The sequence below is a fragment of the Pagrus major genome, chromosome 4 (assembly GCF_040436345.1).
Source record: "Pagrus major chromosome 4, Pma_NU_1.0".
NCBI classification, from domain to species: domain Eukaryota; kingdom Metazoa; phylum Chordata; class Actinopteri; order Spariformes; family Sparidae; genus Pagrus; species Pagrus major.
In genome coordinates this window covers 4,592,829-4,618,393 of record NC_133218.1, presented here as the reverse complement: position 1 = coordinate 4,618,393, position 25,565 = coordinate 4,592,829, and the positions used below count along the sequence as shown (strand labels likewise).

At 37.9% G+C, this 25,565-nt stretch overlaps 3 protein-coding genes across 3 annotated transcripts in view; 1 reads left to right on the top strand and 2 right to left on the bottom strand.

Annotated features, from left to right (window-relative positions):
- Positions 1–1,729, top strand: part of adamts7 (a disintegrin-like and metallopeptidase (reprolysin type) with thrombospondin type 1 motif, 7) — a 99,857-nt gene extending 98,128 nt beyond the window's left edge. The window contains 1 exon segment of the mRNA XM_073463801.1: positions 1,510–1,729. Within this exon segment, the coding sequence (XP_073319902.1) occupies positions 1,510–1,655 (146 nt within the window). The 3' untranslated portion in view covers positions 1,656–1,729.
- A 4,329-nt stretch (positions 1,730–6,058) lies between these two features.
- LOC140995160 (calmodulin-like protein 4) lies at positions 6,059–10,249 on the bottom strand. Its single transcript, XM_073465104.1, has 5 exons — positions 9,976–10,249; positions 9,845–9,875; positions 9,381–9,521; positions 9,036–9,224; positions 6,059–6,703 (listed from the first exon to the last, which is right to left on the bottom strand). The coding sequence occupies exons 1-5, from the start codon at positions 9,976–9,978 to the stop codon at positions 6,606–6,608; spliced, it is 462 nt and encodes a 153-aa protein (XP_073321205.1). The 5' UTR covers positions 9,979–10,249; the 3' UTR covers positions 6,059–6,605.
- A 98-nt stretch (positions 10,250–10,347) lies between these two features.
- On the bottom strand, positions 10,348–23,479 carry cln6a (CLN6 transmembrane ER protein a). The gene is made up of 7 exons (XM_073465103.1): positions 23,315–23,479; positions 20,665–20,785; positions 20,424–20,522; positions 18,307–18,495; positions 16,474–16,529; positions 14,938–15,060; positions 10,348–12,721 (listed from the first exon to the last, which is right to left on the bottom strand). The coding sequence occupies exons 1-7, from the start codon at positions 23,368–23,370 to the stop codon at positions 12,451–12,453; spliced, it is 915 nt and encodes a 304-aa protein (XP_073321204.1). The 5' UTR covers positions 23,371–23,479; the 3' UTR covers positions 10,348–12,450.
- Between the last annotated feature and the right edge of the window lie 2,086 nt (positions 23,480–25,565).

Genomic DNA, 25,565 nt, shown 5'->3' with positions numbered 1-25,565 from the left:
AGGAGTAAAGGAATCCGTCTATGTCAAACTGGAACGACCTTTGAACAGAGGAGGTGACCTTTGACATTACTTATCACCCACCTACAATGCAGCACTGAGTTCCCTCCCCAGACAACTTAACAACCATTAACCTCTCTCTTGAATGAGAGGTGAAACATCTTCAAGAAACTGAAAAAAGTCCAGTTGCCTGATACAGCACAGAATTACCATGACCAGGATGACTGAGAACCTTCATCAACATTAGAAAGGGTTCCTTTAAGGGCAAGTTAGGACACAGGGGAACAAATATATTGACCAAGAAGTGTTTCACTGTACATGGGGGCTTCTCGTCTCCAAGGCAACAAAGCAAACTAAAATTCTCCTCTTCTCCTTCCATTCATCAAGGCAACTTACTGTCAAGGTCAAACTGTATTTTGCAGCACTAATTAGCAAGTTAAAGAATAATCCAATCCAACAAATCATTGTGCTAATCATCATCCAACTCCTAATCAGTATCTGGCTGATATGAATCGTTTAGCAGTGCACTGTTTCAAGGTTTCTGGGTTATTTTTATCCAGTTCTTTATCCCCAGGATAAAAGAACAGAGACAGTTGTACTACGAGGCTTAGTCAATGTTTAAGCTGCCACACGCTCTGATCAGAGAGGTAATCTTCAGCAGGTTTCTGAATATTACCTGTGGTGACCCAAAGTGAAAAAAGACCTTGCGCAACATGTATGGGATTACTCTTGTGTCTCTTTTCATCATAAAATTGTCTGTTTTTATAACTAGTCTTACAGATGTTGATTAATTCTGTAGTGATGCAACAGGACGAAGTTTGGACAGTACCTAACCTCTGTTTATCTGATATTTAGGTGTTACTTTAACATCACAGTTAATGTTGAGTTTATCTCTGGTTCAGAACTTTTTATTGTATTGTTGACTCTTATTTCTAGACCTAAAGGACTTGGGTTAATATTGATGCTTTCACAATGTTTACTATGTGTTACAAAGGCTTACTTCTCTCATGTGTGCATTTTTCCGGTCTTTCTTATGAGTCGCAATGCTATGACGTTACAAAAACTTGATTTAATTTAATTTTTTTTTTTAATTTAATTTATTATACTGTTTTAATCCCACAAGGGGAAATTCTTTTTATCACTCACGTTATACATGCATGCACACCCACACACACACACAGTGTATAGAGGAGAACGAGTGAATGGGCAGCCATCTGCAACGGCGCCCAACGAGCAGTGTTAGGGGTCGGTGCCTTGCTCAAGGGCACCTCGGCAATGCCCAGGATGTGAACTAGTATTCTCCATTACAAGTCCACATCATACTCTTTTTTTGGTCCGAGTGGGACTTGAACCGGCCACCTTTGAGTCCCCAAGCCAAGTCCCTACGGACTGAGCTATTGCCGCCCCCAAGTCAGTGGTCAGTTGCAGTGATGGTCATCCAACACCAAACACCAAAACATCAGTATCAAATCATATCTCTAACCTCTGTCTCTCTGTCTGTCACCTACACAGGAGCAGTTTGTGTTCGTGATCGGCTAACTTTTCGCTTCTGTCAGACTCTCCGCTGGCTCGGCCGTTGTCTCTTGCCCAACGTACGAGCACAGTGCTGCAAAACCTGCAGCCAGCGCTCCCGCTCCAGGAGCACGTCTCGCCACTGAGGTGCAACCACTCACAGGCCTCATCCACAGGACTGCAACACTGAATGATTAAATGTAATCAATGAATTCAACAATCTGAGCCCTTTCCTGATTTTGTCACCACTATAGACTAATTATGAATTAGTCCCACGACAAAACTCTGCATGTTTCTGCTGGTGAAATTAACGAGAGGGTTGGAATTGACACAATAGCATCGCCTCTCTCTCAGCAAAGCAATGAGAATGTAAATATTTCTTTGCACTTTTTATATTATATAGTTTTAATGCAATGACATTTAATGAATCAGGATTTCTTTGTAACAGATAGTAATGCATTATTACACATGATCACTCATTAACCTTTATGGTTGGTACAATGCTTTCATTTTATTGACAGCAGCAGAAACTGAACAGAATAAAACAGACAGTTACACAATTCACAATGTTTTTTAAGCATAATGTGGTACAAGTGTGAGGCAAAAAAGCAGTGGTGCATAATTGCTTCATGTGACATTTCTAAATAACTGACTGTTAGCGAAAGCCTGTTCCGCCCTTAGCTACTGTTGCTACACCTGTCAAGCTTTTCAGTCAGGCACGGCTCATAATTATAACAATTACAATAACAGTAACATTTTTACTGTTGAAAATCTAAGTAGTTTTTTAAACCAATCAATCAGATTGAAAGACAAAAGCAGGCTTCTCATTTCTAGTGCGTCATCGCTGGCTAGCTAAGCTCCATCTCAGACTGACCTTTTAATGTTTCAAGCCAACTTTTAAAAGGAGAATCCTGTAAAAGAGATCTGAAATGTTTACTCAACGTACACCATACATGGTCTTGTGCTGAAAGTTAAGCGTCCTCATCAGTCGATTCATGTACAAGAAATAGAGAGACAACATTGTTTTTGTATAGAGAGCCCAAGTCCGGTTCCCTCGTCTATAAGTCTGTGAGGTTTTTGAATTTGTTTTTCGGTTAAATGCCTGACATAAGGTCTGTTCTGTTCTATGACATAAAATACACCATTAAATGTCCCATAATTTAATTATAAAGTTCTTACGTGTCTTAAAACACGGACACTCATCTACTCACTAGTCTTTACAGGCCGACTTTAGCAAAAACTATTCTGACTCTAACCTTTACAACTTGTAGATCAATTTACAGAAAACATGTACAGTAATTGTGTAGTAAGACATTTAGTGGTGATGACGTTTAAGCCATGCGACCGTGAAGATTATCTTGCTGAACAAAACATGTATCATAAACTTGTCTTTGCCACAGAGATTATTTTCTGCAGTAATCCAAAATCCAATTCAATAATCCCATAAGATTATTGTCAAGGGAACCAGGGCGATGCTAACCTGCGTGTTAGGCTACAAAAATATGATTAGTCCTACAGCCTCCTTCACGCAGCCTCATGTGGTCAAAAGTCCAAAGCTTGACAGGCCTACAGGGTAATCTCTATTCAGAGGCGGGGTTTCGCAAACGGTCAGTTGGAATGTTTAATGGCCACAGCAGCTTGTAAAAAGCTTTTTGGCTTTACCACACACATTTTTAAAGTCACAAAGTAAAACATGTAGCTAAACGTGAAAAGTGGAGCTGCGGGAAGTATGGTGCTAGAGGCCACAGAGGCTCTAAACATTTCGGGTCAGGTATTGGCAGGCCCAGTGCCTTATCTACTTGAACATTGGATGATTAGATGTGATTTTCTGTTCACAATTTCACTGAAATATGAGTCAAATTCAGCATTTCAGAATAAGTTCTTTGTAATTCTTCAAAATGGAGGGACTTATTGGAATAACGTCCGTGTCATATCATATCACGTGTACTTGGGTGTATTAAGTATTTAGGTGTTTTGTTTTTTATACTTTTACAACTGTGTTTTTATTTGGTTTTTATCCTATTGTCTTGTTGGAACTGAACTGACACTCAGCTCTTTTCTTTTCCTTTCTCCTGTTTTCAGAATTGTTGTTAGTACTGACATGTATGTAAGATGCAGATCAGAGTCTTTTCGGCAGGAATTGAAAAGCAGCTCAGACTTCTCAGTGAAGTCCAGCCCAGGCAGCTGCAGTGTTTTCATACCACACTTATTTCTTTATGCTGTTCAATGTTCAATGAAAAAAAGGAATGTCTTTAGAGAAGGTTTGTGCTACACTGAACAAAGAAATAAATTAAATAAGGAGAAAGGGGGTCAATGTCATTGAATGAGTGCCTTTGAGGGACTAAGATATAATATAATGTCGTGCTTTCCCGAGACAACTATATACACAAACAACAAGAGACAGTTGGAGTGTAGTTACATAACACACAAATAAAATACACAGTTTGAGGTAGGTATTATTATATAATTATAATTAAATTTTAATGTGTATTAAAAGTAAATTATACCTGCTTTGTCTATGTATTATGTAAACAAGTAAAGGGCAATTGTTTGGCAGAAAAGGGTGGATTTAATTGATGTGTGTTTAAAGTACATTTCTCTCTAAAGTTTACAGGTGGGTGTTGGGAACAAGCAATTATGTAATGTTCAGTTTGATATCTCAAAATTACATCCATATAAAATTGTCCTTCACTAGGAGTGAACTGATCACACAGTAAGCCCCGGTCTCTCCTCACTCACTGTTGCCTATAATGCTTTTAATTCTGGTGCTGCACTTTTACACGGATACTAGTGGAAGACTGTCAAAATTAAAATCTAAATGACTTTTTCCAATAATGGGGCCTTGCTATCAGTAAGAAAGTAGACAAACCCAGGCTTCTCATTTGCAGTCAGTGAATGTTGAATGTACCAAATGAAATGGCACTCTGTCACCAGTGGATTTTCAGAATAAGCTGATTGGTTTCCCCTGCAGAAGTGTCTTAAGTAAGCTTTTGATGGTTACATGCTGGCCCCATTTGTGCCCTCAGCACTCCGTAACATACTTTGTAAATTTGTCACATTCTGGGCAAAAGTCAAAACTGTATCTTTTTATCCATGTTATCCAGTAGATTGTATCTTCAAGAGATTATCATGGTTGCACATCTTCTGTCTGCCCGGAGGAATGAAATGTGTCAGAGGCACTTAAATCTAATATTTACATAGACTAAGCCTACTTAATGTACAATTCAGTAAAGAGGAGCAGTGCAGCCTGTGGAAGTATTGGATTTTAAGTTTTGCAAAAATGTAGACATCAGTAGCATCATGGGATACTTCTGATGCTGGATAACAGGTATGAAATAACTTAACATTATCTCTTCCCTCAAGGTTTGGTAGGGAATGTTATGGGACTCAATCATGGAGTTGGCTAATGGTTTGAATGCTGAGGTTACAGATGGAGCCAAGCTACATGATACCCTGCTAGGTCTGCAGTTAAAGCAGGCAACAAGTCTGCATCCGCACCATTTACACCCATGTAGAAGTGTAGATTTCACTTTGACAAAACAACAGAGCTCATGGATGAGGTACAGATGGGTTTGTCAAATGTCTCTCTCGTTAAATAATTCAAGATCCAATACAAAGTGGGACAAAACTTCTAATCTTTGACATTGTTGCATTTGTGACAATCTAACATGCATTAGAAGTGCCAGTCCTGGTGAGCAGGTTGATTTAATGTCACTTCTAACACGCAAAACATGTTTGCTAATGTTATTCCGTCCCCTTCGGCTGTAGCGGTAATGCTAATCTGCTGCTTTAGGCCATAAGGAAAGCTCAGGCATGCTAATGTTAGCAGCTGACCTTGGAGCAAAAACACTGTTTATTAGGCCTTGTTTGCTGTTGACATTTTGACTTGAAAAAAGTATAATTGCCCTTCAAATTTTCTCAAAGCTACCCAGCAGTCTCTGCCAAGCTACAGAACATAGCCCATCCATGTTTCACAATGGTCAGTATTTCATGTTTTACTATGGTGTGACTAGTCAGAAGTAATCTTCAGCACACAAAGGACAAGACAATGATGCAATGTCTGGTCACCCTTTTTCTTTAACTGCAGCTGAGTTTATCATTTTTCTCAGTTTAGTTTATTGAACTGAATGTTTCTGTACCTCCTCTGTTTTTAAAGATTCATATTTGTACATTTTAGGATTGCGTTGGTTTCCAAGCACAAAGTCATGGTGGCTAATATGATACTTACCTGCCTTCAGTTGCTATGTACAATATTACCTGCATAGGAATTATAGGTCAGTCATGCTAGCTTTTAGTATTTAACACATTTTTCAAAGCAATCTGTGGGCGAACTACAATCTCTGAACAAAATCCAAATGTAAACTTCATTTGAATGAACTGTTTTTACATGCTCTAGAGAAAATGTTATTCATTTATTAATCACTGATGTGTTATTACATTTGGATATTTATATACTGTGCTTTATACTACAAAATAAAACTTGTGATAAAAGTTCAAAATCCTAAGTTGCTTGCGTGAATTCAATCAGTTTGTTTGGGTAGAGGGGAGGAATGAGCAAGTGCATCGTTGTCTGTATCTGTTCTAGCAACTAAATTGTGGCCGTATCCATATTTGCTGTTGTTGTTTGTAATTTAAGACAGAAATAGATATGGGTTCATCATAACTTGCTATATTTTATTATTGTTAGAAAACTATTTTCAGAACAGCCTAAGAGATGAGCACTTCAGATCAATGTTTTCGATCATCAGAGTAAGAGAACTATTTACAAATCAAGTTTTTATATAAATCAATTAACTTCAGTCAGCTAGCCAATGAGGATTTTCCTTCATCACAAGTACAGTTATTGACACATTTTACTAGGATGACACTCTAAAAATCACATTATCTCTACCAGACACACAACCCTAGTAGAGGGAATAGTTTGACAAAAGATGTACTCAGAATTTAATGGTTTTAAAATTTGATCGCATTGAAGAATAACAAGCCCAACTGTATCATATAGCGTTAGTTACAAAACAGTAAAGCTTTACAATGTTCAGTCATCTTTATGTTCTGTGTATGTGAAGTCAGTTCCCCATCATGGCTGGTGTGTTGTTTCAGTAATCGACAGGTGGCAGTGTCACCATCTCGGTGAACTCCTTGTAGTTGACAGTCCCGTTTGACTTGATGTTTGCCTCCTTGAAGAGCTCATCCACTAGACAGAGAGAGGGAAAACACCTTTATAAGTGAACATGACCAGGTAAAAACTCATTTGTCGCCGAGGTTAGTGTCCCTGCTGGTTTTTACCTGTGGGAGTGTTTGACTGTCTAACAACAACTCTTTCAGATTGTAGCCCAGACCCCCGCAGAATTACTACAGTAAGGAACTGAACTTTTAGAACTTTTTTAGTTCTGCTTCAATAGTTTGGCAATCTAACAACTTGATGGAAGTCTCCCCACTGAGATGCAGCAGAGCTTCATTTAAATATAAACTGCTCTCTGTGCACAGCACCCATCCAGAGGCAATGCACTGACGGTACTTTGAATCAAATCTTTTTGTTGCTTGAGTCCACTAACTGCATGAATGACTGATCTGGGCTTTGAAAAACAAATGGCGTCAAAAATCAACCCCAGAAATGTAAAAGGATAAGGACATCCCTGCAGGAGGCCTTCCATCAAACTCTCTGCTTCAAAATCCATTTCTGATGCTTTGGCTCGGCTGTCATTACTTCACTTATGTTAATTGCATCATTGAGTTGCAGTAAAAGTCCAAATAGTTTGACAGTCTGTGAGTGAACTAAAAACCTAAAAAAGTTTGACTGCTGTTATTGAATTATCCTAAAATATCACTGTAAATTTTCCTCGAATAAGAACCATGCAGGATTCAGCTTTAGTTGTAGATTTCACCATCTCAATTAATCGATTCATTGTTTGATCTATAAAATTTTAGAAAAACTGTTGTGTTGCCCAGAGCCCAAGATGACGTCCTCAAATGTTTTGCTTTGTCAACAACCCAAGAATATTCAGTTTACTGTCATAGTAGAGAAGAGAAACCAGGACATATTCTCATTTAAGAAGTTGGATTAAGATAATTTAGATTATTTTTCTCTTAAATTGATAAATCGATTATCAAAATAGTTGACAATGAATTAAAAAAGCTGACAACTAATCGATTAATAACTGCAGCTCTAATTGTAGTATTCCACATATTTTCAAGATACTGACATCTGATGTTCCACTATCGTTTTTGACCTCATTCTTAGTCCTTGAGTTTGATACAGATAGGTACACAGCAGAGAATACATTAAGGTCAAGTTGGTCCATAGGGCTGCTATGAATACGACAATATTGGAAAATTATAACTCATTCAGAGAAGCAGTTTGTAATTATTTTTTCACTCTAAAGCCAGACTTGCTTTAGTCGGACTGACAGTGGATTGTTGTCTTTGTGTTGCTCACACTGAAGATGCAGTAAATGTACCACGAGAGCTTGGCTGGGATAGATCGTGTATTGTCATAAAAACACTGTAAATTGACAGTGGTGAATTTCCTTTGGGATGATGGTGAATTGGGATATTAGCAAAGTCACAAATTGAAAGCCAGGTGTGAGTGAACTAGATAAAGTACAGTTCTACGCATAGTGATTTCTTGATTTATCTTTAATTGCTAAAAATGGGAGCCCTCATCTTTCAAGGCATTCAAGAATCCTAAACCTGGCACCAGGACTAAAGGTTGAAGTTAAGTTGGATGTGTGAGAATACATGGATTCCAAACTAAAGATCAACAGGGAGATGAGGTGACCACCATTTAGTAATCCTTTTGATTTCTGATAACCTTATTTAAGATTGTTTTTCACTAAAAAAGATGCGTGTCCTATCTCTGATGCAAAGAAAAAGTTTGTTTCGTGACAAAAGAGGCAAAGTGATTCTTTTGTGCCGTTTAAGACTTTTTAGCATATTTTCATGATTATCGGAATATCACAATCATTTTGGCCAGCATGATTGTGACATGAAATTTTCACATCTTCCAATACCTTCGTGTGAGAGGAAAATACTCAGCTGTTGTGAGTTGTCAAGAGCGGCAGAGTTAGGTTCGGCTAGAAGCCATTTATTTGACTGAAATATGTGTTGATTTGAGTACTAACATCAGTTCAAGTTTTATCTAATGGTAACAGTTTAATTCCAAAGCGAAGGGTATTTCAGGATGTTCACATTCGTATTGGATGAACAAGGTGGTACGTTTTACTCTGGGGTAAGTACGAATAGTACTACAAATTCAACCAGTTCACTGTAAGTGTTAGTACATTCAAATTTAAGCTTAATCTCAGTGAACATAGTCAAACTTCAAATCTCAGTATTTAAGATTACAGAGCGAAATAAACACTGCAAATAAACAGCAGTGTAACTCTGAGCTATATATTCATCTGCTTTAAAAGTTTTTGCTGTAGCCCAGTTTCAACACAGCAACTTAGCAGCTTTCTCTAGTGTTTGCTGATAGATTTCTGTCACAGATGAAAAACAGTTTTTAAGCCTGAGTTTGTTTATTTTACCTTCCTTGTTTGTGAGTTTCTCTCCCAACATGGTGAGCTTGGCCCGGAGCTCAGAGGCCTGGATGTATCCTTTCTTCTGTTTGTCTGTCATCCTCAAAGCCTCCAGGATTTCTGCCTTGGGGTCTTCCTGCTGCATCTGTCTGTGCATCATTGTCAGAAACGTAGAGAAGTCCAGCTCACCTGTCTTTTCTAAACAGGAACGTAGAACAAAAATTAATTGTTAATTGAGAAAAAACTCTGTGCATGAAGAGAATTTTGTCTTCATCAACCACTTACACCCTGAACAAGCTTTCACAACCTTTATTTGCCCACAGCCTGAATGTATTGACGTATGTTGCAGTTTACCTATTTTATGAACTTGTAGATGTCTTTCGATTTCACTGAACGTGGGGCTTGTACCCAAGCAGCGCATAACCGTAATCAGGTCTTTGGCGTCGATCTTGCCCTTTTGCTTCTTGTCATACAAAGAGAAGCATTCCTTGAACTCTGTAAAGGAAATGGAAAAGGTATTGATTCACATCAGCACAAGTCATTTGATTGCATTACTCCCTGGGGGACATTTTTTATTATAGTTAATCTATCATACAAGAACGGGCTAATTTAGAAATAAATTCAGACTGAACAAGGTCACAAGTTTGAACCATGTGTGCTTTCAAATCTGTCTTTATTTCCTTTTCCCCCTTGTATTAGTTATTGAAATTTAAATGTCCACTATATGTGAAAAACAGATGGCAAATAACACATTTCAAACATCTATTAACAATAGCAGCAGATGGAAAACAACATGCGGTGCTGTAGAACTCTCTTACCGTTGATTTGAACTGGTGTGAAGAATTTAGCCTGTAGAGTGAGAATAGTTCGGCATCACCAGGCAGGTAAGTACACAAACATTGCTGTAAATTAAGAAAATACATGAAAAAAGGTTTAATTTTGCTCTTACCATGTCTGCAGTTGCTTTGTGTCTTTCCAGGAAGAAGACAGTTTTCCGTAGCCCACGTCACCTGTCCCTCCACCTCTGTTTAAAGTCCACCACCTGTAAGCCTCCACGTAATTTAATATGCGTTGCTGTGGAAACGCAGATACCAGATCCAGAGCGCTGCATTGTCCTTTCCCTTTCCACCCCTCTGACAAGGGGAGGGGCCCAATTATTGCCAGTCAATCACCACATGATACTGCTGTGTCATATAATTAAAGGAAGTAACCAAATAAAGACTTCAAATGATTTGAAATGCATGTGTTGTCACGGATTAAACAGTTACAGGCTCTTTGTAAAGATAGTTGATTTGAAGCACAGTTAAGAGGAAAATCAGAGTATGTTTCAACATTTTAATTAAAATAAACCAGAAACTAAACAGTATTTTTCCAACAACAATGTGATCTTAACATGAGACAATACACTACAAACATAAAACAATCAGCTTTATACTAAGAACAATAACTCTAAAGGCAAAGACGTCCACTCAACATGGGAAAAAAAGTAAAAATCATCGGTTAAATTTTGCTTTTACAAAAGAAAAAAAAGTTTTTAATTTAAAAGTCATCAGCTCACCTTTCCTTGACCTTTTTAATAATCTAAAAGCGTCAGCACAACAGACTCCATTTCCTTCTGAACATTGTAATATTGTACATTACTTACACACATCATGTCAAAAAATAATGCAATACTGTAAAGAGTGTACGTTGGCAATAGGGCTGGATTATAAAGACCACATATGGAAATATAATAGTTCACAGTTTTCATGTCAAACAAATGCTGATATAGTTCTGACAAAGCATGAACCTTAAATACCTGAGATCATTTTTTTTTTAATCTTCATTTAATATTCTGTTAAAGTCAGTGAGATAAAGGGTGAAGTTTATTCTACCTAATAAATCCTGCTTTAAAACAGGTTTTTGACTAACCAGCCCTGTTGTTTAGATAATCCTGCTCACTCATGTTACCATCAGACTTTACCATATTGATATTCTCTTTTATCTTGTTTTATAACCTTTTGGCTTCATATTATTGTTTCATCCTTATTTTGTAACTTGTGTTGATAACTGTTTTAATCTATATTAGAACCCAATATTTTTATCTTGATATTAAAGTTTGTGAATCAAACTTGATAAATGCAAAATAACTTTACGATAACAGTGTGTATAGAAAAGTGTGTGAGGGCTTGAAAATTGTTTCTATCTCTTCTTTTCTACTTTATTGACGGTGATATGTTGTGGTTTCTTTCTTGTGACAAATGTACTTTTTGTAAGTCGCTTTGGACAAAAGCATCTGCTAAATGCCCTAAATGTAAATGTAAATCAATCAGGAATGTCTGCCATCTTTTTCTTCTTTTCTTTCTTGGATGCCAAACAGGACCAGCTGTGGTTTATTAGGCACCTTTTTCTGCTGAGTCATTAAAGATAAACTTCACAGTATTCAGTCACTGATCGATTGGATTCTTTGGTGAGATTAAGCAAGGTAAGAAATGTTTTTTCTCATTTTTCAGTGAATCATACTTTATGTTCAGCTTGAGTTTGTTCATAAACGCTCAACTTTTACTGCCTCTTAACCAGCCAAGTGAATGACTAGAATAACCCAGGGTCTCAAACTTTTAGGAGCCCTGAAGGCCCCAGATTGTCTGAGTAAAGATTTATTTGTGGTAATTCGATCAATCTGTACTAACATGAGGGATTGTAAAAGTAAAGTAGGATACAACTTTTCAAATCCTTAACATTAAAGGATACAAGATTTCTGGAGCTTCACAGCAAAACGGCATTTTAGCATTCTCCTGAACATGTGAGGTAGCTGGAGATGTTTTAAAATGTAAAACACAACCCAAAAAGAACATAAATTGGCTCTTTAAAGCAAGTCCCTTGTCCATGTCTCCGGAAGCCCTGAGATCCCGAATTGATTTGAAAAGACATTATTTATACCCTCAGTGCGCAACCAAGCTTGTGGACCCACTGTAGACAAAATGCTTGCTAATGCTTTTAGCTTAGCAGCTACAGTGAATATTTTGGCTTTAAAAAAGGAGCAGATACTGTCTTTTTACATCAGTTTTTGGATCTTGGGGCTTTTAAACCAGGTCTCCATCTACTTCAGGTGTTCAGGTGAATGCTGCGACGCTCCAGAAATGTTTTGTGGACTTGAAACTACATAAAAATTTTCTATCAGCATGGGGGTGAGAGCATAATGATTTTTTAAAATTTTTGGGATAATGTATCCCTTACATTAAAACAGTGAGTCTCAGTCTCAAATAGGGAACATCTTCACCAAACATCACAACCCTAGCCAGTTAAAGTCTGTGTGTATCAATACAGAAATAGACAGAGGAGACAGTCCGAAAAAAAACACATGCATCAGTCAGTTCATAAAGACGTAAAGCATTCAGAAGTCTCATTTTGTATTTTCAGGTATACAGACCTGGACCTATGTAATTCAGTGGTTTTTCTTGATGTGTAAGGTGTAGTAGGACCACGGTTCTGGCACATAAATGAGTCCAGGGTACTTGTTGCGTAGCACCGGATCGTTCCACAGATAGCCCACCCACACCGCCACCAGGAGCACAGTTACACTGAAACTGTACAACAGGAACAGGCCATTGCTGTCTGGGCTGACGCCTTTACGGTGTTGATGTATCACTGTGGCAACCATGACGAGGAAGGTGAGGAGGAAAAGTTCAGTGATTTGTCCCTCAGTGACCAAGTACCTTGAAGAAATGAAAGAAAAAGAAAGATGTCATAAATGCTGAATGAAATATTAACTTTTAAATAGTGTCACATCATAACCCCATATAATGCTGCACATTGCTACAGGAAACCTTTGATTTATGTTTGACAATGAAAATATTCTCTGTACTGGACACACTAGCAGTTAAATCAAAAGGTGATGCTTTTACAGAGGTACATTTTATCAGATTCTATTTGAATTTCTGCACAAAGCGAAGAAGGCGGAAACAGATTTGATGATGCGAATCATTTTGTTAGATAAACATTACAATTTTCAAAAACATTCAAACAGTCCCAGCCAGTAAAACAGTGATGTAACATGTTTTAGTCAAACTCTGATTTTATGTTATTGTGTAAACGACCCAAAGTTGTTGTGAACTTCATGTTACACTCTGTTTAAAAAATTGGTTGGACAACATAAAGTTTGCATGTAAAAGTTAAATTTGTTCCTTTAAAAATGCGGCCTGGACTGCAGAATAATTAGGGGAAATGTTCACTAGCCAATGTAATTACCCTGTTACTACTTTGAATTTTCACATCTTGTATATCTTAATATTTAAGTGGTTCCCGTAAGCATGAGCATATTTCCCCTGACCTCCCTCCACTGGCTCTCTGTCAGTTTTAGAGTTCATTTTATAACGCAAATGCCAGAATTAGTGTTAGCAATGTACATACTGCAAAACACTGATATGTTGAAACTTAACATTTCTTTATGTTGCAGATTTACGTTTCTTTAGGTTACATGTCATGTCATGTTACATTTTAGATTGTGACAATGCTGTGTTTATGATGTGGTTAGGTTTAGGCACAAAAAACACTTGGTTAGAATGAGGAAAAGATCATGTTTTGGCTTAAAATACTTTTTACCATATACACAGCTGGAGATGTCCTGATTTCTCATCAAATAAATCACCACAAACATGGCTGGCAATAGTCCCAAGGCCTCCTCAAAGGGATCGTTAGGGACTTTTGATGTGGGGTTGTATGAGGTACTTTTCCCTATTCAGTGTGTTACCTGCAGTAGATGAACGTCATCTCTTTTAAGACGGATTTTAGCCACCTATAAAAGTCCCATCTAAAATATATATATCCGTTGAAGTGTACGCTATGTTTTAAATATTTTTGGAGCTTTTCGTAGCTGTCAAACAGCCTTGTCCTATGGGAGGTAATGCACTGACTAGGGATAAGTACTTCATACAACCCCACATCAAAAGACTTGAACTATGCCTTTAAAAATATCCAGTGGTTTCATGCTTACAAATGTTAAAACACAGGATATTGCCGATATGACAGAAAGGTGGTAGACATTAAATGTGGACGTGATATGCCATATTTTGTAGAAATGTCAATATGGTATGTAGGCCTATGACACATACAAATGTGACTGTATCAGTGGTTTGCATAAACATAAACGGCAATGTCTTGGCAACTGGGCTGCATTAAAAAGTTTCACTCTTTGGTTTTAAAGCACTTCATGAATTGGCTCCCTCTTATCCATCTAACCTTTTAATTCCCTACAGCCCACCGAAACCTCTCAGGTCCTCTGACCAGTCACTTTTGGTCGTCTCTCTGGTTTTGTGGAAACTTAGGGAGGAATGCACTCTCAGTGCACTCCCCCTTCAGTCCGTGGAAAAAACTGCCGCCTCACATCAGATCTGCCCCCTCTACCAAGTCTTTCCGTGAACAGCCTAAGGCCTACCCATTTTCTTTGGCTCTTGATCATACTAAAATTGCTACGAGTATATGGGCTCTCATAATGGTTCTTTGATTTTATCTTGAACTCTGCTTGAGTATATGCTGATTCTTTGGTCTGCACTTGTCTAGTTCTATTTCTTCTATTTGTATAATTTTTTCATGCCAAAGATGTCCTTCCTTCACTCTTCTTTATCACACTGACTTTGGATTATTACCTTACATTATCTTACAAAGCAAAGTTTAAACCTTCACACAGAGTACAAAGCAATTCTCATCTAATGGACAGAAATGGAGACAGAGAATCTCTTAAATGTAGAGTTTGTAGAGTATGTAGAGTAGAGACCGTCATCAGATTTCACTTTTCCTTTATAGTTTCATATCATTCAGGCAACTAAAAAGCTACGTTTGATGCTGATAATAATGAACTTGTTTTTCCTTTAACATAATACATGTCCTCACGTAGAACACACAAGTTTTTCAAAGATGTGAAAAGGCAACTGACCAATAGTAGAAGGTGCTGGGTCCCAGCAACAGCCAACCTGAGACGGGAATAGTCTTCTGTTCTTTGGCCTTGGTGAAGCAGCCGATGAAGTAGATGAACAGAATGATGAAGAAAGGAATATACCTAGAATTAAAGGAGAGGCAGAAAATGTAAAATGTACTGAATTAGATTTAAATATTACTTTATAAAGGGATGACACAAGTATGTAAGTAAGTAAGTACAGTATGTGTAGTATCTGCTCATTTCCACATGAGTGGTTGGAACTCTCATTCAACAAAAATCCTCACAAAGCCTCTTGTCCACTCAGCTCATGACCAGCCCCAGCATGATCCTTCAAACCTCTTCATACCAGGCAGGACAACAGCTGAACCAAAACCATTTGACAAACCTTCAGGGCTGACTGAGAAAAAGAGCGATTTCTTTTCACTGTGAACGTGATTTAACTTGGTCTCAGTGCAAGAGGTTTGAACTCATGGATGGTAAGTATTGTACCATGGCTGCAGAAAATGTTCTAATCGGCTGGCAGGTTTCACTTCAAACCATCATATCAGGACATCTGAAACACAGTTTCATTCAACAGTTAAACACACAGTATGTAACTCTCTCCAGGGAAGTTACAGGCTACCAAATGTAACGCACCGTTACCTTGAATAAAATGTGGGATTATACAAGTACACAGCTCGACAAAATGTACAACAAAGATCTAGTTGTTTTTAGACATTTAAGTGCTTAAAAGTTACATATTAGAAGTTTGAATCACTGTTCAAAATCAGTTTATTTATCTGTATGTAACCATAGGAACACTGCTTATATAAAAGTCTCCAAAATCAACAAGGGCTGAAATGATTAGTCAATTTATATGTAAAAAAAACTATTTTGATAATTGGATAATTATTTTTGGTCTTTTCTGAAGTAGAAATTGTGAAAAAATGCAAACTTTTTTAAAATGTAATTTGTGTATATATATACATATATATATATATATATATATGTTCTGCCTACAGGTGCAATATTCAAACTACACTACACACAAACAGCAGTATTATCCAGTGCTAACTGAAATTCTGTCAGCACCAGAGTGAAACCAAACTGCAAGAGGATTTATCAGCCATTTGAGCCAGAATACTAAAGGCCTATGCAATCAAAACGAAAGAGAGGGAGAAATATACCCACATATTTTCAATAGACACAGCATCTTGAACCCACGTTTTTTCAATAGAGACAGCATAAGGTTGAGAGGGCAGGAGGAAGGATGAGTACAGGGACCTGGTCGACAATTTTGTTAAGTGGTGTGGGGAGAAACACCTGCAGCTGAACATGGCGAAGACGAAAGAGATGGTGGTGGACATCAGGAGGAACAAGCCCCCGCCCTCTCCATCCATCTATCTATCTATCTATCTATTTATCTATCTATCATTAAATTCAGATTTATCATTAAGATTTAAACATAAAGAGGGAAATCTTGAATTCTGCTACATTCCAGTCATTTCACAGCGCTGTATATGCACAACATGAATAGTTATCATATACACCTACCACATTAAGTGTCCCAGTTGTTCATCATAATAATATAGCAGTTCAAAGGAGTCAATCTGTGAGGGAAGAAAAAAAAGGCTGAATTACTACTTGAAACTCATTTAAACATTCACAGATATATTTTCATGGCACAATATACTGTATATAGCACTCTACCTTATGCAACAGTGCCACCTACTGTTCTAGTGTCATACACCCTTTATAATGGCAGTTAATAAAAAACACATCTACAGATTGGTGGCAAATCAGAGAAAAAAAATCCTGAGTAAATAAGAAACATAACAAATACAGATGCTTCCATGCAGGGCATGAAAGGGAAAATAATGACAATGACAGTCATATGATAATGTCTCCAAATCTAAACAATTAGTTGAGCAATGTGTTGGACATATAAGCACTCACAAATCTTTCTTGACTTTCCCGCACATTTTCCTGTTTAGTATATTAGTTTATGAATTATGGATGTGCTGATCAATTAATTTCTACATTTTATATTTAAAATCATTACCTTGCCTATTTGTAATTTAAAAAGTATTGAGTGCACACATTGTAGATCTGCTCCATAAAAACATTTGTTGAGGGTCTATAAATTTGCTCTTAAAAACAAATAAATATTAAACAGTTGGTCTGAATTCACTTCAATTAAACAGCATCAAACAGAGACTTCTGCACTAAAGGTTCCATGTTACTCACAGGTTTTAATGTGACCATACTAATCTCAATCTTCTCTATCACAGATATATCGGTATTGGTGACGGATATAGTGTCAGGTTTGTGCCGATATGAAAAAAAGGGAGGGAATATGATTTTTTTTGGTTCATTTTCAGTGAAAAAAAATATTAAAATGATGATGATGTAATCTTCTCTGGGGTCTGTACCAAATAAACATGTTCCTTTAAATCTGAGGAATATCATTTGTATTGGTATGTTGTGACACATTTGACCTTTAATAAAAAAATCTCGATAGAGAGATAAACTCTCGATAATATTTCAATTATGTTCAGCCCTAACCGAAACTAAAATAAGTCTAGACAAGTCCATCATACACAATAAAATATACAAAATGTATACTCTCACACTACAGGACCTGTTCTCTTGCTGATCTGTTAGTCAAAATGCTCTAAACAACAACAAGACAAAAAAAAAAAAATCTCTTCTAGCTTCAGCGTCACGTCCCCAAACAGTTTTCTTATATAACATTCACTTTTAATACACTGGAAATCTGAAACTCATAGTCCAAGTTTATGGTAGGGAATGGAGGAGAAATCTGATTTTTTTTTAACAACTAAGATTTAATGTTGGTTTGACCATAATCAGGTTATTGCAGTACATCAAAACACTGGCCACGAAGGAGTAGAGAGTAGAGATACAACAAGACATCAACCTTCAGAGTTTGAGGTCAAACCAAGCTCGTTCTTACACTCTCAACATTAAAAAAGAAACAAAATAGCTACCCTATACTAATCCTGCTTCCTTCTATCCTGCCCTAGATATGCCACACATCAGTATGTTGTTGACAACCTCATCATTGTCAGAAGTATGACACACTACCTTTAATCTGGAAATCAGGATGTGATGGCAATGAAGGAGCAGAGAAAAGAGTCTGTATGCTGCATTGTCAGTTCGTGTCACAGGCGGACGAAAAAAACTCATTTCTTTAATGTCACTGTACTGTCTCTGGAGAGTCATAGCAAACAACACAAACTGATTTTTGCTGTATGACATTATGACAGGTGTTAATATACACAATATATTGAAGAATAAATGTCTGAGTAGTATTCTCAGTATGCCCATCATAGAATAAAACTGCACTTAAAGAAAACAGATCCTTACCAGTGAGGCAGGTTTGAGGTCTTTGATGATTGGGTTCTCCCTGACTGACAGGTGGAGCTGGTAGCCACTCAGGATGAGCCGGTGGTTGATGGAGTCTCCCACCAGGTGGATGCTGGCTCCCATGACAAAAGTGATGATGCAGAGGTAGACAGCTGACCGAGGTAGCGCCCTGGGACTGCGCTCAATCAGCTGAATGGACCAGCAACACACACAAATTCTGTATATATCACATGAACTACATCTTAAAAGATACTTATGTTGGTTACGTATGTAAGATCGTCAATATGCATAATACATAACAAGTAGGTTGTTTTGATTTAACATCACAACCCCAGGGATGACCTCCATCCCTTCTGGACAGCAGGTGTTTCATTATAGATTTTTCACACTGTAGCTCAAGTCAGTGCCGTGATGTGGCATCCTGCAGACATTCAGGAATCAAACCCCCGGGTCTTTGAGATTATGTAAGAACCGAACCAAAGTGCCTTAAAAAGCAGGTCTATCACTTTGGATTACCCTTATTACTCTGTGTCAATTTAGCTTTCAGAAAATCAGCAATGAGAAAACAAACTGAGGTGCAATTGAATTTGCATGTTTACAAAAACAAAGATTAGGACAAATAAAACAAAACATGCAATTGTCAAAGGAGTTTGTGCGTGGAAAGGTCATTAAGAAGAAGTAAAAATGTGTAATTCACTGAATAGATTATAAAAAGTATTCAATATTAGTTGAGTAACATAAAAACTGAGGTAGGCTATAAACATTAGTGTGCATATGCAATTTGTTTGGGAGTTTTGAGTGTATACACTGTATGTCCATCCATCCATCCATTTTCTACCGCTTATCCGGTACACTGTATGTATTAAAAGTAAACACATATTTCAGTGTATAAATCTAAAGGGATAAAATATAATCAATGTAATAATGGTAAGTATAAAAGAAGGCTTACCAGCATATCAGTCAGTATGAACCTGCTCTGATTTCATGTCATTTACTGATTATTACATATAATAAATAATATTTATTTACATGTGTATTTGAGTTAAATAAGTTAAAATGTCCAGAATAAACTCAAATAAAATCTACCCAAAAGGGTCCTGTATCACAAAGCCAGGCCTAAGCCTAATATGAACATGTTGGATTACTCATAAAGCTGATAATAAGCTGGCTCACTTAACCCTTGGTTTGCTTATCCATTATACTCCATTATAATTACATTCACAGGTAAGAGGAAGGGGGTGTAATTACAAGCCAATTATATGCAACGCCGACAGAACAAGAGACAGAACTATTGAGCCTCATGGGGAAAATAGTTCAATGCAGAATCAAGGTGTAATATTCAGCTAAATAAAACACTGTCTAATCATAATCATGGGCTGAATTTATGACATGTACTCACACGTACATAAAATTCAGCAAAGTATAATTAACACATTAAAATCAATAAAATGATACCTGTTCCTTTACCCTCATTAAATATTCCAGAACACATCAATATGCAAATGTTTTTCACAAGTTTAACTGCTGGACACGAGTCCATTCTCAGTGTACTAGAGGCTTCAAGTTTCCCATCACACTTGTGTTTGCTGAATATTAGATTTTCAATGAGCACAAATGAGCAAATGATGTGAAAACATTCTTCATTTGTCAAACTCTGCACATACATCTTTCTATCCAGTGAAGCTCAAACATTCAACAGAAGGAACAAGAAGAAAAACACATTTTTGACCAGAAGGGGACTTTAAGGCTTTCAGCATAAATAATATGCAGCAGTAATATCATTTAGAATTGGCAACTAAGGTTGTCTAGCTTCCTGCTGTATGCGTGAAGCCTGGTCTAAAAGCAATCATTTTCTTTATTTCTAATATAAAAAACATGAAGAGCAAAGTCATTCCACTGAAATGAACCATGCGGAGGTCAATTATACCTGTTGATTTTTTAGTTTGGGGGCTGTTTTGTTCTGTTACATTACTATGGTAGGTCTAATTCTAAAATTGATTCTTTGAAGCGTACTGTGCACATTTATTTTAGTATTAGGCAAGAGTAGCTTTATAGTCTCATACTGAGTATTTGTCTCTTTCACAATCACCAAAGCACTTTGTTGTGGTCAGACTTACCTTGAGCATCAGGAATGGTGTAATAACATTATAGGCCATGTGGAAATAGTCTCCAGCACTGGGCTTGTTCAGGGGAAACCACTCCAGAGGAAGGATGATCTAATACATATGATAACAACAAACTATTTAGCATTCATTGCTCCATGAAATTTGGAATTACCATCCATGGTATCATTTTTTTGGCACTTTTTAAAACTGCATGGGGTACAGATTAAGAGAACTTTGCATTGAGCCTTCTTACCATGACAATAGGCCTCCCAAAATCCAGTATCCAGTTCTGCAGAGTCAGACAGAACCACAGGTCAAAGTGGAAGTGCTGCCTTTTCTGCTGCGCCACATTTTCCTTCAGACCACTGGGAGTGCTGTCAACACACATTTACAATGATGGTAAGTCATTGTAATGAAGCAACATTACAAAAGCAAAGGGCAGTGCAAAGGTTGAGCGTTTAATAGACATGTTGGGAGTACTGTAGTAAACTGTGGTTTACTATGGTGTTTACTACTGCAGTACATTCTGGTTAAAACACAAGGTTGACTTTGCTGCTGAGTGCAGCTGAATACACCGTCAGGTAATGCGAAAGATGCACAGCAACACCGGCAAAACATACTGCATAAAGGTTACTAATATCTGACTGAAAGCCTCTCTTCTCATTCAAATATCAAGACATGAAATTGTAATCTTGTGTAACTCTTAAGACATATATCATACGAAAAAAGGAAAATATAGTTGCTGATAGACTGTTTGTTGTTCCTTTTTTTTCCATTTTTGATGTCTGTTGCTCTCTTAAATCACTTCCAGTAGCTGAGATGGGATGTGACACCACAAGGTGGAGGAAAATATGTGAGCATGTGCTGACTTTTTATTTTGATTTAAAGGAGTATATTTAAGCATTTATATATGTCCTCTTTGCCAGGGTGTGCGTTGTCTGTGCGTTGCTCCTACTCTGACATCCTCCACACCTCCACTGGCTCCCCGCAGGGCTGTGTCCTATCGCCTCTGCTTTACATCCTCTACACCGATGACTGCAGGTCCACCCAGCCAAATTGTCACCTGGTTAAATTCGCTGACGACACAGTCCTGCTATCTCTGCTCTCTACCCTAAACCTTCACCACAGCTCTGTTCTTCAGGACTTTATCACCTGGTGTGAGGGCGCCGTCTCCAGCTGAACTCAACAAAGACTAAAGAGGTGATTGTGACATTCTCCAGCAAGCAGAGACAACTGGCAGAGGCCATCACTACCACCATCCGGGGGGAACCTGTGGAGGTGGTGGAGGAATACAGGTACTTGGGCACAATTTTTGACGGCCTTCTGAGGTTTTCCACGAACACTGAGGAGATCCTGAAAAAGTGCCACCAGAGACAAATAAAGTGTTTTGAATTGAATTGAATTGAATTGAATTGAATTGTCTTTCCATGTAGCTGGTTCCAGTTTGGTTGGAGCAGAAGGTTATCAAGAAATGAGAGGCTGCTGGCCACTGTCTCCAGGTTATATATAAGACCTGCACCATCCTGGTAGTCTGGATGGTAGGGATGGGACAATAAAAGCTATTATCACTGATTGCGACAAAAACACTAAGTTGATTGTAGAGAATTTCCATTATCGGGATAATTGTGAATTGGGATAATATTCACATGAATGACTTGACAAAGCTGTCTAACTCACTAATGTACAGTCCTATGTAGATTTCCAAATTTTTTTAAATTGCCACAAGGGTGGAGCCTGCATTTTTCAGTCATTACAAAATCCTGTCACCATGGCTGATGGCCTGGCTTTTCCATGGTCTCCCCTCCCCCCAAAAAAGTTACAACGGATTTGTGGAAATGTATTCAACACCTCCAGTTTCACTTCTATCTCGAATAGTACAACATTCGTTCTCAAGAAAATGTAAGGTCAAGTGATTTAAGTATGTTAAAGTCCACTTTAAGAGGTTTTGAGCATAATTTGATGATTTGATTTCTGGGACAATACTGTGAATTGCTATTATTTTGTCAAGGATGGTCGTGACATTTTCAAATTGTCCCATGCCTACTGGAGGGTCTCACTCTCCTGGGACCAGCTTGTACTATGTTGGAGTTTCTGATTTTCTATAAAGTTTATTTTTCTACTTCAGCTTATTTATGTTCTTTAATCTACTCCCTGGTGGCCCTTAAGGCATTATCTGAAGATAAGCTTTTTATTATAGCTGTTGTGTGATTGTTATTTTTGACAGCAAGCTTACACAAGTATACTTTTTGTGAATGATGTGCCATTGTTAGCCACCCCTACAAACTAATCTTTGCACATTGGTCCTACTCTTATTTATGGTGTCTCATCATCTTCTGATTTAACACCAGCATCAATCAACAGTCAATACCCTATTATTGATAGTGTGTTTAAAATGCCTTTCAACATTAGCTGCACCAGCATTGAGCCCCCAAGTCTTACAGCATTGACATAATTCATGTGATTAAGGAGCTGAAGACTGAAGACAAGAGGAAGGTAACCATGAACACCAACACCACCACTTCTATTTATATCCGTCACGTGAAACTGAGTGATATTTGTAGTCAGTTCCTGTTTATTAGCCACAGGCAGTTACAAGACTGGACTACAAATACTTCAGTGTTAGCAAAGAAGTTGAGACCTTTTCAATTCGTGCCGTCAACCGCGTCTGTTCGCTTTCATTTGCGCGTCATTCCGTTCACTTTGTATGCAGTCGTGCCGCGTCTACTCGTTTCTAGACGCTGACGAACAAGCAGCAGAGCGGATACTGGACTGTAATTGCTAACTTAATAAGGGGTTACACAGAAGTTCATTTCTTTATATTACTATGGCTGTAGTGTATGAGCCGACTCTGCATACTGACAACAACGCAGAGGCTATTGTGACAATAACTTTGGCCTACAAACCTATTTTGTGTTGGCTGGTGTGAATCGTTTCCTCGACGTTTTCGTGCGGTCTGCATTTTCAGGTCCGTGTTGGGTATCGTTGGTCTAGCAGACGGTCCTCACTGACCGCCCTGAAGTCCAAACGATGGAAAGTTAACAGCAGTAAACTCCTGTCAACATCTTTCTGTCATCTCAACTTCACTTCCTGGTTACCGCCTTGTTCCCGCCCGTCTGCCTGATCCACCAATCAGATTACAGCGGAGGAGTGGAAGCGGGAGAGGGCACCGTTAACCACAGGCATGTGTACGTAAACAAACACAAGCAGACGTGAGAGCTGTGGGTTTACTGAATATAAAGCACCAACATTTACATTTAACTGATTATGATGAATCATTTTTATATTCAGTGATTTATATTCATTATAGTACTAATAATGACAATCATGAACAAAGTCTGCAAATCAAAATAAGACACTGCATCTACGTATATATGTCTATGCTGTTTACCCCCCAGCTGTGATTTAAAGGCAAAAGTAACTCCTCCCTGATTCACAAAAAGACATCATTAAGACCTTTTTTCTTGGTAAAAGTTGTTATGTGGTATGAAGCTTAGAATGTGCTGGAACAGTTGGACAAGTTTTCATTATAAATTAATAGGCTACACTTAAATTTTGTCAGGAGTCCCCCAGCCAGGTGAAGGTCTAATCAGGCGAAATAATTGATTCCAAGCTGTTAACAAGGTATTAATGGATTTTAATTACACATTGAAAATCTTGCCTACTGTTAAACCAGTGGCATACAGCTCCCAATAGTAACCCTGGAGGTTGGGATGGCCATTGTTTAATGCCCAGAGGTGTTGATATTGGATGTGTGTTTTTCTTACAGTGACAGAAGGCATACGGTTTTCTCTGGATAGTCCACAGACCTCACTCTGTTTTCACTGAAGCCAGTTTCTCAGAAAGATTTTTATCTAAATTAAAAGGCTACATGGTTGTTTACTCACCCTTGGCCACAACATTTTTATTTATCTACTTCTGCATTTACTTCTTGCTTGGCTTTCCTAGAAATACATTCCAGGTAACAAGCAAGTTATCATAGTACATGTGAGTAATGCCCTTTTGATTTACAGTTCTTAAATGAGAGGATGCAATTAGTCCAGCTTGACTGTGGCAACCATCTGTTGTGTGCATCAGTTGAAAGCAGCCGTTTGAAAGGATCTGTGGTCTCTGGGGAGCTACAAGTAGATCAAAAGGTGGTCTTTGGTCTTTTTTTGTTTAGCTCTCCAGCTCTCCATACATGCAGAAACAGCTTTCAACTGATCTCAACATGAACATGTCTACATCAATTCATTATTCAACACAGAGAGTGGGCACTATGCAATACTGTTCTTGATTTCTGAGATAACACTCCTAACTGCCTCACTTACTGACATTTACACTGTAGCAGACATTCAGTCAGCTATGGTTGCTAAGGAACACAGATTGTAATATATGAAATGTGAGTATGTGTGTATTGACAGCATGTGATATTGGCACGTGTACCAATCGTAAAAAGTGCAGTTAAAACAAAATTTACAGAAAATTAATGAATTTATTTTTAATATTAATGTCACACACGTGAGGTGAGACATTCATCCTCACATACTGCTAATATTACCCTCTATGAATCTCACAATGTAATAATGAGCAAAGTTTGCTAAAAGTCTCATCATTTTGACCAGTGTGTTCATTTATTAAACCAAGCTCTCTCTCAGGCAGATAAAAGCATGAAGAATTGTGATCAGCGATGTAATTATCCTGTGACTGCAGAACATCTGGTTCACAGGCTGATGAAACATATCGTTTGACATGCAGAGCACATACAAACTCTGCTACATACCTTTAAATCAACTCTGCAATCTGTCTGGAGGAGTTTATAGAGCTCCATGTAGATTAAGAGACTGTCCGCAGAGGCCACTTTCCAAAGCAAACACATCAGAGAGCGTTTATGTTGGTGTTTACCTTCAGGTGCAGCTTGTTTATGCAGAGACCAGCTCATGCATGTGTAATTGGGGATAAAGCTATAATCTAAACACAGTGTACCCCCTGTTCAGGCACCTGTGTGAGATAAACTGTGAGTTTTTACAAGATGCATCAAATTTATGCACTTTTAGTTTGTGAATGTAGGAGATTAGCAGTCTAGAAATACACAGGTTCCACTTGCATCCAAAACTCTGTCAAGAGCGACTCAACATTTTCACTGGCCACACTGGTGCCTAAGATTCAGCAGGTCAG